General features: G+C 42.0%; 1 protein-coding gene across 3 annotated transcripts in view; it reads right to left on the bottom strand.

The window, feature by feature from the left end:
* FAT3 (FAT atypical cadherin 3) overlaps positions 1-18,731 on the bottom strand; it is a 320,884-nt gene that overhangs the window by 210,228 nt on the left and 91,925 nt on the right. For all 3 annotated transcript variants that reach the window (XM_062020375.1, XM_062020376.1, XM_062020379.1), the window contains exon 2: positions 13,962-14,276. In XM_062020375.1, the coding sequence (XP_061876359.1) occupies positions 13,962-14,276 (315 nt within the window). The remainder of the gene's footprint in view (positions 1-13,961; positions 14,277-18,731) is intronic.

Below are 18,731 nucleotides of genomic sequence, written 5' to 3'. Positions count from 1 at the left end.
TAACTTTCTTTATACAGTCAGTTCAACAAAATATATATTATTTTCTTCATGTTTTCACTGCTATTTATGTTTGTTTACAGGCAAAAATGACATCTCTCTATAGAAATCTTCCCTTCTCTGACATTTTTGTTTTCCCATTAAATCTTTTATTATGTTCTTAGTGCTGCACTTCTGTTGTTAACAAAGCAGCCAGGTAAAGACATTAGGCTGGGGCTTTGCAGAGTGCTTGTAAAACCCAACTGCTCTGAACAATGGCACCAAGCAAAAAGTAGAAACAGGAGGTTGGGAGGTGAAGAGGAAACCTCTTACTGCAGGCTGGATGAATAAAATCCCCTTGAGATCCTCTCTCAACACCAGGTAGCAGAGGAAGAGGAAGAACCATCAGGTTGGAGCTCATGAGAGAGAGATGTAGACTGTCCATCCAGCTTACCAAAGACTATAACTAAGTCCTGCCTATTTGCCACTTTGATGCCATTGCTCAATAAAAGACTCTGTCCTCCGTAAACAAAGCTAACTCAAGCCGAGAGCTTTCCATACATACAAATTGAGGTCACGTGCACTTTCCTGAGTTAAAGCTGCAGTTTGCCTTAGTAAACTAGTGTTAACTTTGGTCATGTGGTTGCTTTATTTTCTCTGCTTCAATACATAACATTCCCTTAATCAGTTTGGATTACATTGTTACAACAAATAAAAAACCCAAGAGGAATTTCCTAAGAAAATACAGGCTTCCTTGAAAAGTATCTCCAGCATCACAGGTGTCTAAGCTGTTACTACCACCTAACATTTTTCCATTCCTGCACCTACTTTGGGTAATCTTGTTTTTACTTATTCTCTGTGTAATCAATCTAACTCATACCTACTCAATAAATAAAATTTAGCAACAATTATTCTTTGTGCAATTTGTAGTATGTTCCAAGTCCTATACCAAGAACTTCCTGAAACACATAGAATAATAAAGAAAAAGAAAAATTACCCATCCCTGGTTGCCTCTCCTAGAGTTTATCTCTGGGTAAGGTGTGATGGGCACACAGTGTTTCTTTAGAGATTTATAAAACCCACTTTTTTCTTACACTAACAATAATAGCTTGAGTATCTTTGAGCAATGACAGCATCTTGCTATAATAATATCTTCTTATAAACGGTCGAATTCTCAGGCAACACAGACCATATAATTCAGCTGAAGCTTTATTAGCACAAGTACCTGTGCTCCTTTAAGCAACAGGGTTAGCTTTTTCTCTATACTGCACATTTAATTCCATTATGTCTGTGATTCAAAGGAAGGTCAGAAAATAAAAGCATATGGTGAATGGAAGCAAAATTAATTATAGTCAAAATATTCTCTTGTGGAGTAGACTTACATTTATCTTTTAGGTATTGTAGCTCCATTAGAAAAATGGTGAGTGTGCATTGTTGTTCATGTGCTGCTGTTAAGTTAAAGTTCAGGAAATAATACTTAGTTTTCAAACCAAATCCCTTCAAGATCTGAAAAGCTACTTGCTAATTACCATACAAATAGATTAGTACAGCAAAGATTCCTCATCTGACAAAACATGAAATTCCTTTTAGAAGGTAACAAACCCATAGCAGATCATGACATTGACTCATATTTACAGGATGTAATGAGCAAATGTGTTCTTGCACAGCAGATACGAGCAAATGTAAAACTGAGAAAGAAACAGTACAATTATTTAGAGGTCACCTGGAACTTCAGGGCTCTGGGTTTGCCTCTTCGCTCCACGACAGCATCAGACAGGATGCTTAAGGCCGCACCTGCATTAGGCTGATGGAAGAAGGGATTTATTTCACCTAACCAAGAGACATGAGTAAGTTCTACTTGTATATGGAGAGGAGGCTTCATCAGAGCCATCCACGTGTCCTTGTGTCCAAGCAAAATGGAATCCTTCCTTGCCTGTGGGCAACCTAAGAAACAGGATAGGAAATAGGTCCTACTGGAGCTCCTATCTGTCCAGATAACTTGTGTGCACATGGTAGTGAATGCTGCTGCTTGGTCAGCCTAGCTTTCAAGGTTCAGCAGGGCAGGCTGGACTCATGCCAGTAAGGCTTTGCATTATATATGGCCAGTCACTTTGAAGGCAAATTAAAACCAAATCTTTATTACTGGCATAAACTGCATTAGTCACTTCCTTTGCCGCGGTTCCCTGCTTGTTAGAAAAGGAACAATGGGCGAAATCATATATGTTCAACAGGTAAGGATGTACAGACAAAGTAGAATCTATGTGATGATCAATGTAAAAATGAAGCTGTAAGAGCAAAGCCCCTCAGAGCGAGACTTTTTTTAAGATTTAACTTCAGAGTTCTTAGAGCTCTGCAGAAAGTTTTGTATAACGTGAAAGCTGTGATTAGGGAGGTCTTCTGATATTTAACCCCCAGATACTGCTTTATTTTTATAGATACACATCTCCTGTTAAATTAAGCTCTGCTAATTTAGACATATGGCAATGAGATCTGTATAATTATATAGATAAGGTCACATACTTAACTGGCAACAGCACTACTAACTTCAAAGAAGTTATGTCAATCTTCCCAGGGAGAGAAAAGCGCTCTTATTAGCATAAAGGGAAAGGGGAAAGAGAGGCGAGAGTAATTTCACAGAAAATAATTATCTTTGTTTATAACAGCGTAACTCTGAAGGAGATAGTCAGAGAGAAATGAAAAAATAACACAAAGCCATTGTTAGGGTTGGTTTTTGAACAGTCATTCAGCTGCACTGCAAGGTGATGAGGCTTTAGAGGATTAATAGGTGCTGACACCTACTGTGATAGAAGACAAAGAAGAATTAATAGTTGCTTACTGACATCGTGATGGTTTATGCAAACATACCTGTCTTCACATGAAAGTTGCCATCTCCTCTTATTCCAGTTTCATTGCTTTTTATTTATTAGCACTCATATGCAGCAAAGGTCAATCTCATCCTCCCAGATAGGAAATATCTCCATCTTTCTTTGTACCAAGCACCAGATGTAAACTGAGAGTAAACTATAGTTACAGTACTTGCCTCTAACTTCCAATACATAAAGAGATATTAGAAAGCACTCACGCAGTAAAGTGAGGATACACCACTCACAGAATCACAGAATCTCATGTGATGGAAAGGACCTCAAAAGACCTTTGACTCCAACCCTCCTGCCAGAGTAGGACCACCTAGAGTAGGTCACATAGGAACTCATCCAGATGGGTTTTGAATGTCTGCAGAAAAGGACACTCCATAACCCATCTGGGCAGCCTGTTCTAGTGCTCTATCACCCTCACAGTGAAGAAATTCTTCCTTATATTTCTTTGGAACCTCTTACATTTCAGCTTATATCCATTGTCCCTTGTCCTATCATTGAGAACAGCCATCACTGAGGTCATCACTGAGGACAGCCTGGCTCCATCCTCCTGACACCTATCCTTTACATATTTGTAAACATTAATAAAATCACCCCTCGGTCTCCTCTTCTCCAAGCTAAAGAGCCCCAGCTCCTTCAGCCTTTCATCATAAGAGAGATGCTCCACTCCCTTCATTATCTTTGTGGTCCTGCACTGAACTCTCTCCAGCAGCTCCCTGTCCTTCTTGAACTGAGTGGCCCAGAACTGGACACAATAATCCAGATGTGGTCTCACAAGGGTAGAGTAGAGGGGTAGGAATCTCTCTCGACCTACTGCCCACAGTCCTTCTAATACACCCCAGGATGCCACTGGCCTTCTTGGCCATGAGGGCACACTCCTGGCTCATGCTCATCCTGCTGCCCACCAAGACCCCCGGGTCCCTTTCCCCTACACTACTCTCTAACAATTCATTCCCCAGCCTGTACTGGTACATGGGGTTCTTCTTTCCCAGACTCTACACTTGCCCTTGTTGAATTTCCTTAGATTTCTCCCTGCCGAACTCTCCAGCCTGTCCAGGTCTTGTTGAATGTCAGCACACCCTTCTGGTGTGTCAGCCACTCCCCCCAGTTTAGTATCATCAGTGAACTTGCTGACAGTGTCCTTTGTTCCCTCAATTTTTCATTCCCTCAATTCAATCCACTAAAAGTGCCTGTCCTAAGATGACAATATTGAAGGTATCAATTACAAGATCTCTGGATACGCTCCAGCACGTCAATGACCCTCTTGTAGTGAATGACTTAGAATTGAACACAGCACTTGAGGTGTGGCCTCACCAGGACAATCACTGTCCTGGTCCTGCTGGCCACTCTAATTCTGACACAAGCCAGGATGCCATTGGCCTCTTGGCCACTCAGGCATACTGCTGGCTCATGTTCAGCTGCCTGTCGACCAACACCTAAAGGTCTTTTTCCTTTAGGCAGCTTTCTAGCCACTCTGCCCAAAGCCTGTAGTGTTACATGGGGTTGTTGTGCCCCAAGGGCAGACCTGGCACTTGGCCTTGTTAAACCTCATACAAATGGCCTTGGCCCAGCAATTCAGCCTGTTCAGGTCCCTCTGAAGAGCCTTCCTGCCTTCAAGCATAATTACATTCTGGCACAGTATCGTGTCATCTGCAAACTTACTGAGGGTGCTCTCAGTCCCCTTATTCAGATCATTGATCAAGATGTTAAACAGACTGACTAACAACTGGATTTAATTCCATTCCCACCATTATCTGGACCTGGCCACTCAGACACTTCTGCAATACAGCAAAACGCAAAAATGCCCATTCAATACTGCCTGCTTGGGATTTGCAGGGTCCATGACCATACACATGGTCTATGTCACCTCTGACCTATGGTCTATGTCACCTCTATGTCAGCACCTCTGGCTGTTGGGTAAACACAAGTTACTTAATTGATAAAAAAGCAGTACGCAATAAAAAAATAACTCCTTCTGTGAGCCTTCACCTTATCTTGGACTAATATCACTGCTTTTTTTTCCTCCCCAGCAGTTCCCTCTTCAAATCTGTATCCCTGCACAAACACTACAGTCACAGACGCCTTATCTCAGGATCCCAAACTCACAAACCTAATTTCCTCGGCCAGAGTTCAGGCTTCGACCATAAACAATTACTATAATGCAGGGGCATTCACTGCTATTATCATAATAACGTATGGAGGGATGTGACAAGTATCCATAGAAAATATCTTGTGCACACATTTAACAGGGCTGTGACTCAGTACTTCTGGTACACAGTTTCACCCAGTCATCTCAATTACACTCCTCTCATTGATAGTAATTCTATCAAGAGTATTTGGCTACCTGGAAGTGAATGCCACAGTCCTAATTACAAATTAGTGAAGGAATAGTGCAGCATATGAAAAGAAACATATGAAAAAGGTAGATGGTTTCTTGTTCAACTTTGACTAGTCATGGCTTCTGGAAATTCATGAATAGGGAAACGGGATACACAAGGTAGAAAAATTAGTTTCACAGCTAAGCTGACAGCTGAAGTTAATTCTGAAGATCTACTCCAGTGATGGTTTTGAGAACAAGAAATGACTGTTGTAATGTACATACAGGAATATAAATTTACGGGATTAAAGGCAAAATCCTGCCTGTTCCAGAATGGGTGCTGAGGCAGGACATGAGAGAGCTTTTTGTTATCAGGCAGTAAGCTTTCCATCAGCAAACACTCTCTCACTGGCCCTCATCACACTGTTGCCCTGAAGAAACTGTCTGTACTGAAGCAAAGGGAATTCATTTTAAAAACTGATGTTTGATTGAATAAGTGAAGACACAATGGTCCAGCCAAGGCAACAAAGATAATCCTGAAGCTTTTTACTGTGAAAGAGGGATCAAAAAGTCATCTCGAAGATCTAAAGGAAGGTTAAAATTTCTATAAACCATGTTAAAATCTGATGATTACAAATAAATGGCATTTATGAGCAGTACTGTATCTTCTAATGCCATTTTAAAGTTGGACTTGATACTGGAGGGATCCAGCAATCTCAACTGTATTCTGTGTTTCATGGATCAAAATTCACCGCTAGCAGAAATCAGGTCTGTTCAGGACAGATGATAAAGCTGGATTTATTATTTTATTAATAGCAGTATTACTGTAGCCTCAACTAAAGTGACACAGCTCATACCTTTATCCCTTCAACAGATAACACATACAAAGTAAGGAGGGAATCACTGCGAGGGAGGAGAGAAGAGATAGACTCGCTAAGCTCAAATTTTCTTATTTTCAGTGGAATCAGTGGTGTGGCACTAGACTTACTTAACCTAAAAAAGTTTTGTATTCCTCTTCATCCTACCATTTCAAAACTGATGCTCCTCTCTCTTTTTATATGCCTATAAATACATGACTGTGTGGACGTCTATTAATGCTGAAGTGCTTGAAAAATCAATAGCTTGCATTTCCACAGCCTATTTGATCTGCAAACTGTCTACTGTGAATTCACTTCCAGGACAATCACATGAGGTAAGAAAATATTTCCACTTACACAAAAAAAGAAAAACAATGAGGTTGGGTGACTCACTCAAAGTCAAAAGGAGAGTTTGTGTCACTGCTGGGATGCAGCTCAGGAGCTAAATGAACATTTCTCCTGGGAATAAATGTGCACTGGTAATCAGATGGACCTTACATTCTTTCTGCTCCGTTTTGAGGGTTTTTTTACTTGATATTATCACCATCATGGTTATTATTATTCAAATTATTATTATTAGGACAAGTTCCTTGAGGAACATGCTGTTCAGTGCCTAGTAGGCTTTTAGGTCCCACTGTGTTTAAGCATGTAACTTTGACATTCATTATCCTTTGATTTGCTAGCTGCTAACCCTCAGCTCAAACCACTGAAAATATGGTGTCTTGTAAAGAATGAGCCATCCCAAACCAGAAATTAAAGCTTTCAAAGTGCTCAGAAGCTCAGTTTCTAACAGAGAGCATATTACAAAGAAGTCATTAAGAGTCACACACTTAAATCACATTGAGAAATGAAAGAAAAGAGAGTAGATCATTTAGCATGTGTTGATACAATATAAATTGCAGAAAGTAGAAACTAGTTAATGCACCAAGGGAATTACATTGTAAAAATCTGCTTTAGTTATGGATAGCTATGGATGACTGATAGACATACTGGGCTGGACTCTGTAGCTGTTGTTGAACTCTGCATTTGTACCATGTTAGAGACCGCAGGAGGAAGGGAAGCCAGTTCCTCAAGTTCACCTTTGATTGAAGAGAACTACAAACAATGGTTTCACCTTCTGGAAGGTCTTCTGTGGTCTTGGATGGGTCAGTTGTTCTGCAGAGATAGTTCCAGGATGAACAGTGTGTCTGATGTGATCTCCATAGCCATTTTCCATCACACAGAGATGCCAAATGGCTCCACAGCCAAGGCACGTGCAGGACATGTCACCAGGTGCCCTTCAGAATGAACCTCCAGTGGGAGGGAGGTGACCTGTAACACCCTCAAAATTTCATACATGGATTTCCCCAACTTGATTGCTATAGCACCTAAAATGCACTCTGGAGGGAAACAGGAGGGTAGACTACACAATCCAAACTAACAAAGCATCTGAAGATGCTCATTGGCAAAACATCAAAGACTTTATTTCAGAGGAATTTTTCCCAGCATTTAGCAGCATGCATAACATCAACTGCAATGTCAGGGAGGTCCCCCAGTAACACTGTCAACCCTCCGTGATGAGGTGGGAGATGGTGGAATTAGTGGGCAATGAACACTGGAAGATGCTCATTCCTGAAGAATAGTTTTGGGGTTTTTTTTTAAATAAAAAAGAAGCATCAAATGTCCCTTGGAAGAACAGAATGATCAGAATGATGAAGGTAGTACTAAGTTTAGCTTGATATTATTGACCCAAAGTCCCTTGGAAATGTCAATAAAAAGTAATTTTGTTTAATATTTTCAAATGGCCCAGCACTTACCTTTAATTACTACATGGTGGACGATTTTAAATCTCCCTTGCTTTACAGAACCAATGTATGTTAGTCTTTGTCCTCACCCAGTACAGCTTGATTTTATACCTGGCAGATATGCAAAGCTGTAGTAGGGACTAAGTTGCCTTCACTTCCATTCGTTCGCCTGTATGGCCTTTCGCTTCACCTACAGTACAGTAGGAACATTAATGACTGCATTATTAAGATCACTGAAGCTTGTCTCTCAGAGCAAGCTGTGTCCCTTGAGATGGCAACTACCATAAAATTTCAGCAAAACTGAAACATTCTGGAGCATCAAACAGTCCTTGTTCCTCTGCTGAAAAAATACACAACAAATGCGGGCGTTGGAGAACAAGAATATATCACAGAGTTCTAAGAGTGCTCTCTTGAATACATAAACCACTGCACTTTCACTCTCCTCTTTGCCATACTTTTATTTCTGGGCTGAGAAGAGGCACTGTGGGGTCAGCAGTTACACTGCTGGCAACCTTCAGGACACAGTGTAGCAGCAGAGCACTTGATTTGTCTCAGTCTGTGAAAGCCAAAAACATGTGTCGTGATTTCTTGAGCCAAACCAACCAAGTGCATCCATAAAATTCAGGATATACAGCAGAAGAGTGAAGCACTTTTTCAGTATGGCCGGGCAAATGTGGCATTCAGCCCCAGCAGGATCTTGTGCCAGCTGACTTAGTGAGCTTAAAAGCAAGCAGAGCTCAGCCTCCTGAGAAGAACAGCATTCATATCAGCTACCTTCTGACACTCACTAACCCTGTATTAGCTTATGTAATTATTAATACAAATCTAGGTGCAGATGTGACAGTTCAGGGTCAATTTCCAGAAGCAGATTTGCTGCTCTGGGAAGATGTACTGACCTACATACACTATCTCTAAACCCAGTAGTACATTCTGCCTTAAATACTGCAGCAAATTTTGGGAGTGCCAGGGGTCTGTCTCTGTTTAAATACTGCCAGCAAGGGACTAAGCACGGTGTAAGAGACACACCTGCATAATTTCAGAGTAGATTCATTAACATCAGTGTGCAAGAAAGTGCAATTTGGTCTGTTGGCATGTTAGTTAAAATATCTCTTAATCTAATCTATGTAAGACTGAAGAGGAGTTTACTGGGTTTGTCCAATACATGTGCAACATTAAACAAAATAATGTCATGGTTTGAATTAAAATTCATCATTTTTTTCAGAGCACAGAAAAGTAATAAATCAAAGCAGTAAATTACCCCTGTGCTGTGCTGTGAAATTAACACCCGTATACACAAATAAAAATAAGAATTTACACCTATAATCAATCAATTTTTTTATTAACTCCATCACTTGTTTCATTTGCTTTCTTCCACATGCCTCTCACCCTAAAATAACTCACTCAGCTTGGGGCACCCGCAGCACTCCCACAGTCTTGTCTGGGAGTCGGCTAACCCAGCCACCCCGTCAGCAGCTCTGCTTTCCTCCTCTTTGTCCTTCTTGGCCTCATCTCATGCCACCCACTAAGAAGTAAAGCCCTGTGACTCCGTGCTCTGCCAAAACAAGTCCAAGCAGTCACCAGCATAAAAGTCAGGCTAAGACAAGAACTCCTGCCCTCTCCAGCAGCCACAACAGGATTTAGGTTGACCTGTGGCTGCTGGAGGTGCCAAGTACCAAGAATGCTTCCACCGCTCCAGATGCATGAAATGGCTGGGAACCAAGGCACAGAGGATGCCTGTCCCTGCAGTCATGTAACATGAAGAGTCACTTCAGTGATTTGAAAAGCATTTTACGTACCCTTCTCACAAACCTGTGCCTTGCAATACCTCTTGCCCACTATAAAGAAAAATCTCAATTTGCTCTCTTGGATCTGCTAAATTTAGGCAGCAGTCCCCACCAGTTTGCAGAACAAGGCTGCCTTGTTCTAAAGCATGAACAATTTATTGTTTCACATATACTCATTATTCACTAAGTGCTTGTATCTATGAATATCAGCTCACAAGACAGCTGAGGCACTGGCTGATGTTTGGCTTTACGTTTGAAAAAAACCTGAGGTGAGAAAAAGAAGACCTTGATGGGAGGGAGGTTGCCCACTCTTTACAGCCATGCAGCTGTGTTCACCTTCCTGTCATCCTCCCCCTGAGCACCCACATCAACCTTAAACTCACAAGTGAGAGCCCCTGCCACCCATGTGCAGCAGAGCCAGCCCCTGGTGAGAGTATAGGTTGCCCAGGGTGACTTCTGTGCCAAAGTCTTGCTCTCAGCAGCCCTTTGCTCCTGCAGAAGCAGCTCTTCCTCTCTCCAAGATCTATAGAATAAATTGCAGGTGATAATCCTGAAAGGTCTGAAGACTGTCTTCAAACAGATCCAAATGCATGTGATGTATTTGCAGTTTGACAGTACCTAAAATAGTCACCCAGAGCTGTGCCAGTCAATGAAAATGTAGGAAGTGACAGGCTGTCTACTGAAAGGCTTCTTCTGCCTACAGGCATGGTATACAGGGAGTACTGTTCCTTCCACTATCCAGATAATAAATTAAGATTGTGAGATTGAGATGAAGTTATTGCCCTATATCAGAAAAAGAGCCAATCCCGGACTCCCTATGTCCCTCTTGGTGCCTTGATCAGATGGCAACACACTCAGTGGTATGTGTGCCTTCAGAAATTTGTATGGCCTGCATGAGTTATGCAGGTGAAAATGAGCTCCAGAGGAATGAAAACACAGTCATCACCAAGCTCCAACGATCACTGAGGAGCACAAGACTCTACAAAGGTGGAGAGGAACATGCCATGAGCAGGGTACAGCAATGCCCAGGGCATTCCTCTTCATGATGGCAAGAACCATTCAAAAATAAGATGGCATTACCCATCTTGCCCAGGTGTCAAGAACTGTCAGTCGTCTGGAGTCAAGGCAGAAATGCCTCAAACACCAGACACATGCCATAAGCTGTGACATGCCCTGTGCACTCCTTGCACTTTGTAACAAACCCAACTTTGTCGGTGCAAAGTACCAAGTCCTCAATAAAGAGGACACAAAAGGACAAGGATAGTAAGGCCTTAATCTCCAGCAATAGTGAGAGATTTCTCGTTGCAATATAGCCAAGTGATCTACAGAAGTGATTTGTGAACTATGACCCGTGCATCTTCACAGTGGAGGAAGCCAAACTCCTGTCTCTCACATGTTTCCCCGAGCCTCTGAATAATCTCAGCTTAGAGGATACTCACTTCTGGCTGCAAATCCAGCAAGAGGTTTAACTCTGAGCATATTAGCAAAGCCTAATCAGTCAGATATCAGAGAAACTTCTTAGCAACTTCTTAGTACTCCAAGAGCATCTGTACCCTCAGTCAACTCCCTATCTTTAGTTGAGGCCAACTTCTGATGCTTGCCATGAAAGGATGCAAAAAACATTGGATGATGCCTTCGTGTTGACTCTCAGCACCTGATTAGTCATAGGAGTGAGGTGTCATTTTATTGGCACTGTTTAAACTTCCAAAGTGATGCAGAAAATACAAGAACCCTTTTCTCACAAACAACCACTCTTCCCTGATGAAAGAAGCAGGTTCGCTCAACCCACATATGTGGCAATTGCCACATATTTAGGTTCACATTAAAACCTTCTGTCTTGATTACACAGCACACTGCTGTGTGAAGCACTACGTGAGTTCCTGCTGTGCAGAGTCCCAGGGAGTGTACGGGGCCAGCACAATACAAACCTCTTCTATCTGGGCAGAAGTTGCCTATATAAAACAACCAGAGTGTAAAATGCTGTTTTAGACAGACTAGTGCACTGCAGAGAGATGGCTGAAAGAAGCCTGGCCAGAGATCCCCAGGGGCACTCTCTAGCAAAATCCATTACGTTTTTGTTCCTCAGACATCAGCATCCCAACGGGAGAAAGTCTCCCGATATTGAGGCTGGGTGAGCAGAGCTCACCACACATTGATACTTTCCTTCCAAGGGAGAATAAATTCCTTGTGTTCAAAATGACAAATCTCCCTTTTGAGACAAGGCACCTCCATGCAGACACGCTCTATCAGTCCCATCATTTTCAAAGGCAGAAACAAATTAAAAGAGGTCTCCTTGCCTGGCTCTCACTGCTCTGTGTTTGACACTGAGGTGGATAGAAGAGAATGGTTTATCCCCTCTATGACAAATCCCAGCCAGCCACTAGCCAGGATGCTCACTGAATGCAATGGCGGGCCTTCAGAAGTTGCCCAAGCAGCTACATTACTCATCCTGAAGCCTTTCAGCTCTCAGACTGCAATTTTTTCAGTGCAAAATGAATCACAGAGAATCAAAGAATGGTGGGGATTGAACGCAATCTCTAGAGATCATCCAGTCCAACCCCCTGCTAACACACAGTAACCTACATCAGATTGCACAGGAACACATTCAGGCAGGTTGAAAACCTCCAAAGAAGGAGATTCCACAAACTGTCTAGGCAAGCCTATGCCATAGCTTCCTCATCCTCATATAAGTTTCTCATGTTCAAGCAGGTCAAACAGCCCCAGGTTTTGCAGCTTTTCTTTGTAAAAGATGTTCCAGTTCCCTAATCTTCTTGGTAACCTTCCACTGGACTCTCTCCAGAAGTAATGAAGATAAACCAATTTCAAAGTTAACTATGAGAAGGAAGTTCTTGTTAGGGAAAAGTCCCCTTGCCCGTCACTCCATCGGAAGGGAAAGCACCTAACAGGCTCTGTGGGCTCTGGTCCACAGCATGGCCTCAGCCCGGCTGCAGTGCCGGTATGGGCGCCATGCCTTGCCTGGGAGGCCACTCTGCAGGAGGAGCCGGCTGCAGGGAAGCACAGGCATTAAACACTGCCGAGTCCTAACTCCAATGCTTTGTCCAGATGGGATTTATGGGGTGGGGAGGGGGAGAAGGGATGCAGATGGAAGAGCCATCTTTGGCCATTTCAAGTGTTAAAAATAAGTGAGATATGTGCCTTAGGGCTCGGCAGATTGAACATAGCGATTATATATGCTCCACGATTCCTCACCTGGGCTTGTGCCTAAAAAGATCCTGACCCTTTCTTGTGCTACACACTGCAATAGGATTCCCCAGCCAAATGATGAAAACCTATTTAGTGAATGTCATTTTCCTTCACCAAATTAAAGACATTCCCTCTCAGGTCTATTCCTTCTGGCTTTCTAGCTGTTGGAAAATTTGCAGCAGATGTAAGGTTTTTTTCTAACAACATAAAAACCCCAGAACAAAACAAGCCTTAGAACCAGGATGAGAGCAGTGTGAGTCCTGAGAACTACTGTGATAAATATCAGCCTACTGCAGCAGAAAATCCCCCAACACACTAGGCTCCAGATCATGCTGGAATGTCCCCACCAGCCACACAGAGAGCAAGGGATGGCCAGGTACAGGCTGGAGTGATGGCCGCCAGCGGTCAAGCACAGGTAGGCACTCACCACAGCCTTGGGTGGTGAGGTGATTTCCTTATTAATCAAGCACTAGGAATAGCTGGTTCGGTAAAGACACCAAGAGCAGGGAAGTGTGCAGAGCAAGTCTGCACAGGAACAATGCACCACTGCAATAGGGTCTGGATAGCCAACAGCATCATTTCAACTTAAAACCTTATCTGCAATGCTGCACCCACAAGCTACTTCTCAAGCTATCAGTCCCCAGCTATCAGAAATCAATGCAATGAAAGCCAGAGGTACTTTCAGATTACTTAAAATGTATTTTTTTATAAAACAAGCTGTAAAACTACACCCAGTTACTTTAATGCGGAGCCTAGTTGCACGTGCTGGACAACTGTCATGTCACTCACTTCAGCAATGACATGCCAGCTCACAAAGGACTCTTTGGTCACTCTAAATTGCAACAGCTTGAATCTGCTTCCTAGTATTGCTCTCCAGGTTCAGTGTAGCGAACTCTCGTCCCTGTAGGCACAGGGAAGAGGCAACAGCCTGAAGCTATTTGGTGACCTACAAAAAAGTGATTGCTGCAGCAGCACATCTGTTACCATGTTCATATACCAATGCAGAAGAGGATGCTTTAGACACATACAAGATGCTTTAGACACATCAACCAGAAAACAGAGGTTTGGAAAGCAATGCAACACCAGCAGATCCTGCACGAAAGCAAGTCGACAAACATTCAAATTGCATTTTCCCACCACTGTGAGACAGCAGGATATTTTTTTACCTGTTTTGGGATTGATTACAAAGAAGTTCTGGGGATTTCCACTTGTAATCCGGTAAGCCAGTCTTTCATTAGTGCTGGAGTCAGGGTCCTGGGCTTGGATCTGAATGACAGATACATCCTTTGGGGAGTTTTCCATGATGGCTGGGTAATAGATGGGTTCAGAGGTGAGGGGAGCATTGTCATTCACGTCCTCCACCTCAATGTAGACTTCGATGGTAGTGTAGAGTGGGACAACACCATGATCAGTCGCATACACGGTCAACCAGTAGGATTTGGTCGTCTCCCGGTCAAGGATATCTGCTGTGTAGATAACTCCTGCAGAAGAAGAGCAAGTAGAGGATCTCAGGAATAGGATCAATGAAATATTAGATGTATTTTGATTTGGTTATATTACAGAAATGTGTTGAGCACATAACAAATGTTTCACCCTCAGAAAAATTAAAGCTGTGCATAAAATGAAAACTGAAACTTGAACTTGGGCATTGTCCCCTGAAACCTGCTCAACACCTCAATCCTTTGTCCCAAGAAATTGTTGAGAAAAAGACAGCTTTTGATAAGTGTCCTAATGTCATAGTCCATTCTTTGCTGGGACTGCAGCTGGCAGAGTAACAAAAGAAACACCACGATTTTCTGCTGGTGATGTGACCTTGCATAACCTTTGGTAGTGAGGAATATCACCATTCACAATGAACTGCACAAGAGAAAGTGGCTTCTCCTTTTAAAGCTCCTGCCAGTGTCCTTGCTAAAGAAAAAAATCTAAGCATCAGTTTAAAATAAACCCCTTCATGTTCAGAAAATAGACAGTAAACTTAACAATAAGATCACTCACTACAAAAATGCCAAAATCCTGTATAACCAGAAATTAAAAGAAGCTCTTAAACAACTAGAATTACCTCTTTTATCACAGAGAAAGTATGTGTTTGGCCACTCTACCTACTGGTGTAAGAAAACATAATCTGTTTTCCTACCTGGTCCTAAGGAAAACCAAGAGAAATAGTGTTTGTGTATAACAGAGCTGCAGAGAGAGACGGCACCCACTGTTCCACTCATGTACCACCCCTACTTCCACATGGTTCCTGCCATGAAGGCCTTTGATCCACCTCATTTCTGCCTAAATTGATTTAGAAATCCATCCTTTTCCTAAAATGAACACTAAAACTATAAAGACAACAGGTAAAAGATACAGGGCCCTTAAACTAGAAACCCCTCTGAGCACTGGAAGACCTACTTATGTTTGAGTAGTTCAAACCTTCACTGACTTGAGCACTGTAAATGCTCAGAGGATCAAATACTCCACACATACACATCCACACCACCACACCAGCACCAAATTAAGCACAAACACTTTCCTATTCCTTCTGGACACGTAAACCAAGAACATTTTCCTCTCCTAACACAGCATTATTAAAACTTGGGTGACACATTAATACAGTGGATCTCAAGCTCGAGATAAACTAAAAACACTAAAAAGGACAGTATGCAGACCATCACAATGGTTATGTTATTAGTAGACAAAAACTGGTAGAGAAGCTGCAGGGCAGGAGAGGAACACAAGAAATGTGAATTTAGTCTCAGATGTGCTTGATGCTACTTGGAACAGCATTATCAGTTAATCACAGAGGAAACAGGTGCTCTAAGATCAGCACCAGTGAGGGAATGTGTAGCACCAGTGTGTAGCTTTTTGGCTTTTTTACATATCAGAGTGCACTGAAAATTTCTACAAGTCTGGAGTCTCAGAAAAACTTTGAAGACACTGGAATAGTCAGAGAGGTGTTTCAGGCAGACTTTGGGCATTGCTAAGGAAGGCACAGCCTTTGTGTTCAGCCAGCACAGTGTACCAGGAAGGAATTCTTCTCCCAAGTCCTCTTGCAAATCCTTCTTAATAAGGTAAGTAAAGTTCACATGTAATTTATCTTTACCAGCCTCCATCTTAAAAGTTACACATCAAATCAGGCTTTTTAGATTACATCAGCAGTTAATCCCTTTATGATACTGGCCCTGTTCTGGCAGGATGGTTGTACTTGGATGATCTTTCGAGGTCCTTTCCAACCCTTAAGATTCTGTGATTCAGAAAAGACCTTTGGTTTAAAAGTTAACAGGTAAGTCTATTCCATTTCTTGAAGAGCAGCCACAAAAATGATGGCCTTGTGCTCCTGAGACATCAGAGGAAGGGATAAATTTGATGGCATGATAGAAATTCTGATGTTGACACTGTGAGAAGTTCCAATGTCAACCTCCTCAGACATTTCACAGCAGAATGCTTCTTGTACTGAAGTTTACTGATAAACTGATTGTATTATGTTTTACTTTTGTCCTAAGGGACTAATCACCACTTAGACAAGCTACCACACAAGGACTGCTACCTGTCCCCAGGGAGCCAGGGCCAGGCTCCCAGCATCCCCCATCCAACTCTGCTCTGGGTAGGAGGCAGCACAGAACTCACTACAGTAGATTCCTGATGTACTTGCATTTGTCTTATAGGACATATCTTTTCTATTTTATTTTTTCAAGTTTAGCATTTTTTTATTATGCTTCCTTAATGCTAGTTTGAATTGACAAGTATTTTCCTACTCTATTTGATCAACCATATAGAGAAGAAAGGGAGAAGAACTCCAGCCATGTACAGGCTTAGGTCTTTTTCTAGTAACATCAGATCCATGTCCTTGCCCAGATATATCATTCACCCAACAAACGTGAACAACACAGCACTGGAGGACAAAGGTAGAGTGTATTCTAAATATTCTTGTCAGCAGTCGCCTGTGCTACGTAATGACTTTCTGTAGAAACATGGGTGAAATATGTAGTGAACTGTGATGAAAATGCTTAGAAGTCCAGAAGAGAAATTACAACACAGGGATGAGAAAAGCCCATAACAAATGACACTCCATGAAAAAAAAAATAGATAAAATAAAATCCACATGGGCAAGGATGAGGCAAAAAATGATGAACATTAGTGCTCCTAGAGAAGTTGATTTATTCAGAAGACAAGAAGAATTATTTTAGATCTTTAAATAAAATTTGAAATAAGTAGGGTTTCCTCCCAGTGAAAGCACAGCAGGTTTTAGCAGATTAACCTCTGTTTATGAAGCCGAATTTCACCAATACTGAGCTGATAATAAATCTACCTTCTGAGTCATTCCTTCATTTTATGACTCCTGGCAACAGTTACTTTCCATTTCTGTATTTCAGAAGGAAAGGATCATTGAACAAGTGTTAGCAACTGCCAATGGATCTGCTACATCGGTTCTTCTTTTTACTTTTGATTTATTAAAAGATTCCAAATAAAAATTAATTCCTTTTGCACAATATGTCTTGCCATTTCACCTGTCACCACCATATAGCAGCTTGATAAATAACAAGAATGTCTTTGTTCACTTGCAGCTCTTCCACGCGGAAGCCCTCCCATCCCCCCAGGAACACCTTCGACTGTGCTCTCAAATGCCCTGAACAAAGTGCTCCTTGCTGTCTACCTAAATATGGGTCTACAGTTAGTAACCCCAGAAATACACTGCACAAAGATTTTATCTCTCTGCATAGGTATGGGTGACATCTTCCAGATGGATGTTGATCTCATATGAGGTGTTAATTCTGAAAGACTAATGATGACAAAATTATCAGCACTGCTTCTTCATTACTATGGCATGAAGGCAAAAAGGCTTGATAGAGCTGGCATCAGGAGCCCCAAAGTATTTCCTGAGGCAGTCCACAGGTAGGCTTTTACCCATTTTAGCTGACTGAAAGTATGAGAAAGGCCAAGAATATCCTTGGATTAGAACACAGCAAATTCAGAAAAGATCTTGCTTCAAAACTTACGGATACTAACAGATACTAAAGAAAGACAGAACTTTGTTTTCAGGTCCAGGAGGGCAGAGGGGAGGAGAGGGCTTTGGGAGCAGCTCTAAGGCTTTTCTTGGATACCTTTTCTGGTGCACTGTTCACAGATGCCTGCTAATTAGAAAAGCAACATAAACAAGGTAATGATGTCTGAGCTAAACAAAGTGAGGGAACACCAGTAAAAATTCTGAAATATTGAAAGTGACTAAAAAATAAAAAGTTCCAAGTTTTCGCAGGCATGTTTCTGAACAAGATAGAAAAAAACCAGATGTTCCTGTCTGCTGGAACACTATGCCACAGAGGCACTGTTGCATACCTACACAAGGCAATTGAAATCCAACCAAGCAGCCTGTAAACCAGCTCTTTGTGTCACCCTCAGACAGATTTCACAGTATCCTGAAGAATAAAAAACTGAAGAGAGCACTTTCTGAGGCCTGGAGTAGCCTCCAAAATAAAGCTTGCCAAGAGGCAGTGCCACTGGTATGCTTCTCACTGTATTGTACATTGGCCCTACACAATTCGTCAGGCACCATGTGCATTATGAACACTATAAGTGAAGAATAACAACAGAGTGCATTAATCTCTGATTAAAATCCTGAGCACATTTAGATGTAAATTAAGTGCTGCCCTTGGGCTTGGCAATGTGGCAACAATGCAAAGGTTGTGTGCTTGTTTCTCTTAAAGGCTTGTTTTCTCTTTTTCCCTAGGAAAATAATAGGATAACGTTTTCTGTATGGCTCTGCAAGTGGCACACAATATGACACTGCATTCTGAACGGAGAAGGCAAAAAAAGGTAGGAATGAGAAGCTAGAGGATATTACAGTGGACAAAGAATCAGCAATCTGGATTTCCTTCCTGCTTCTGCCACTGATTTGTTGCACATCTTTCAGCAGACCACTCCAAATGATGTGGTCCAATCAAAAAGTACGTCAGTTA

Source organism: Colius striatus, chromosome 1 (assembly GCF_028858725.1).
Source record: "Colius striatus isolate bColStr4 chromosome 1, bColStr4.1.hap1, whole genome shotgun sequence".
In the NCBI taxonomy this organism is placed as follows: Eukaryota; Metazoa; Chordata; class Aves; order Coliiformes; family Coliidae; genus Colius; species Colius striatus.
The sequence above is the reverse complement of the archived record's forward strand: the minus strand, read 5'-3'. Positions and strand labels throughout refer to the sequence as shown.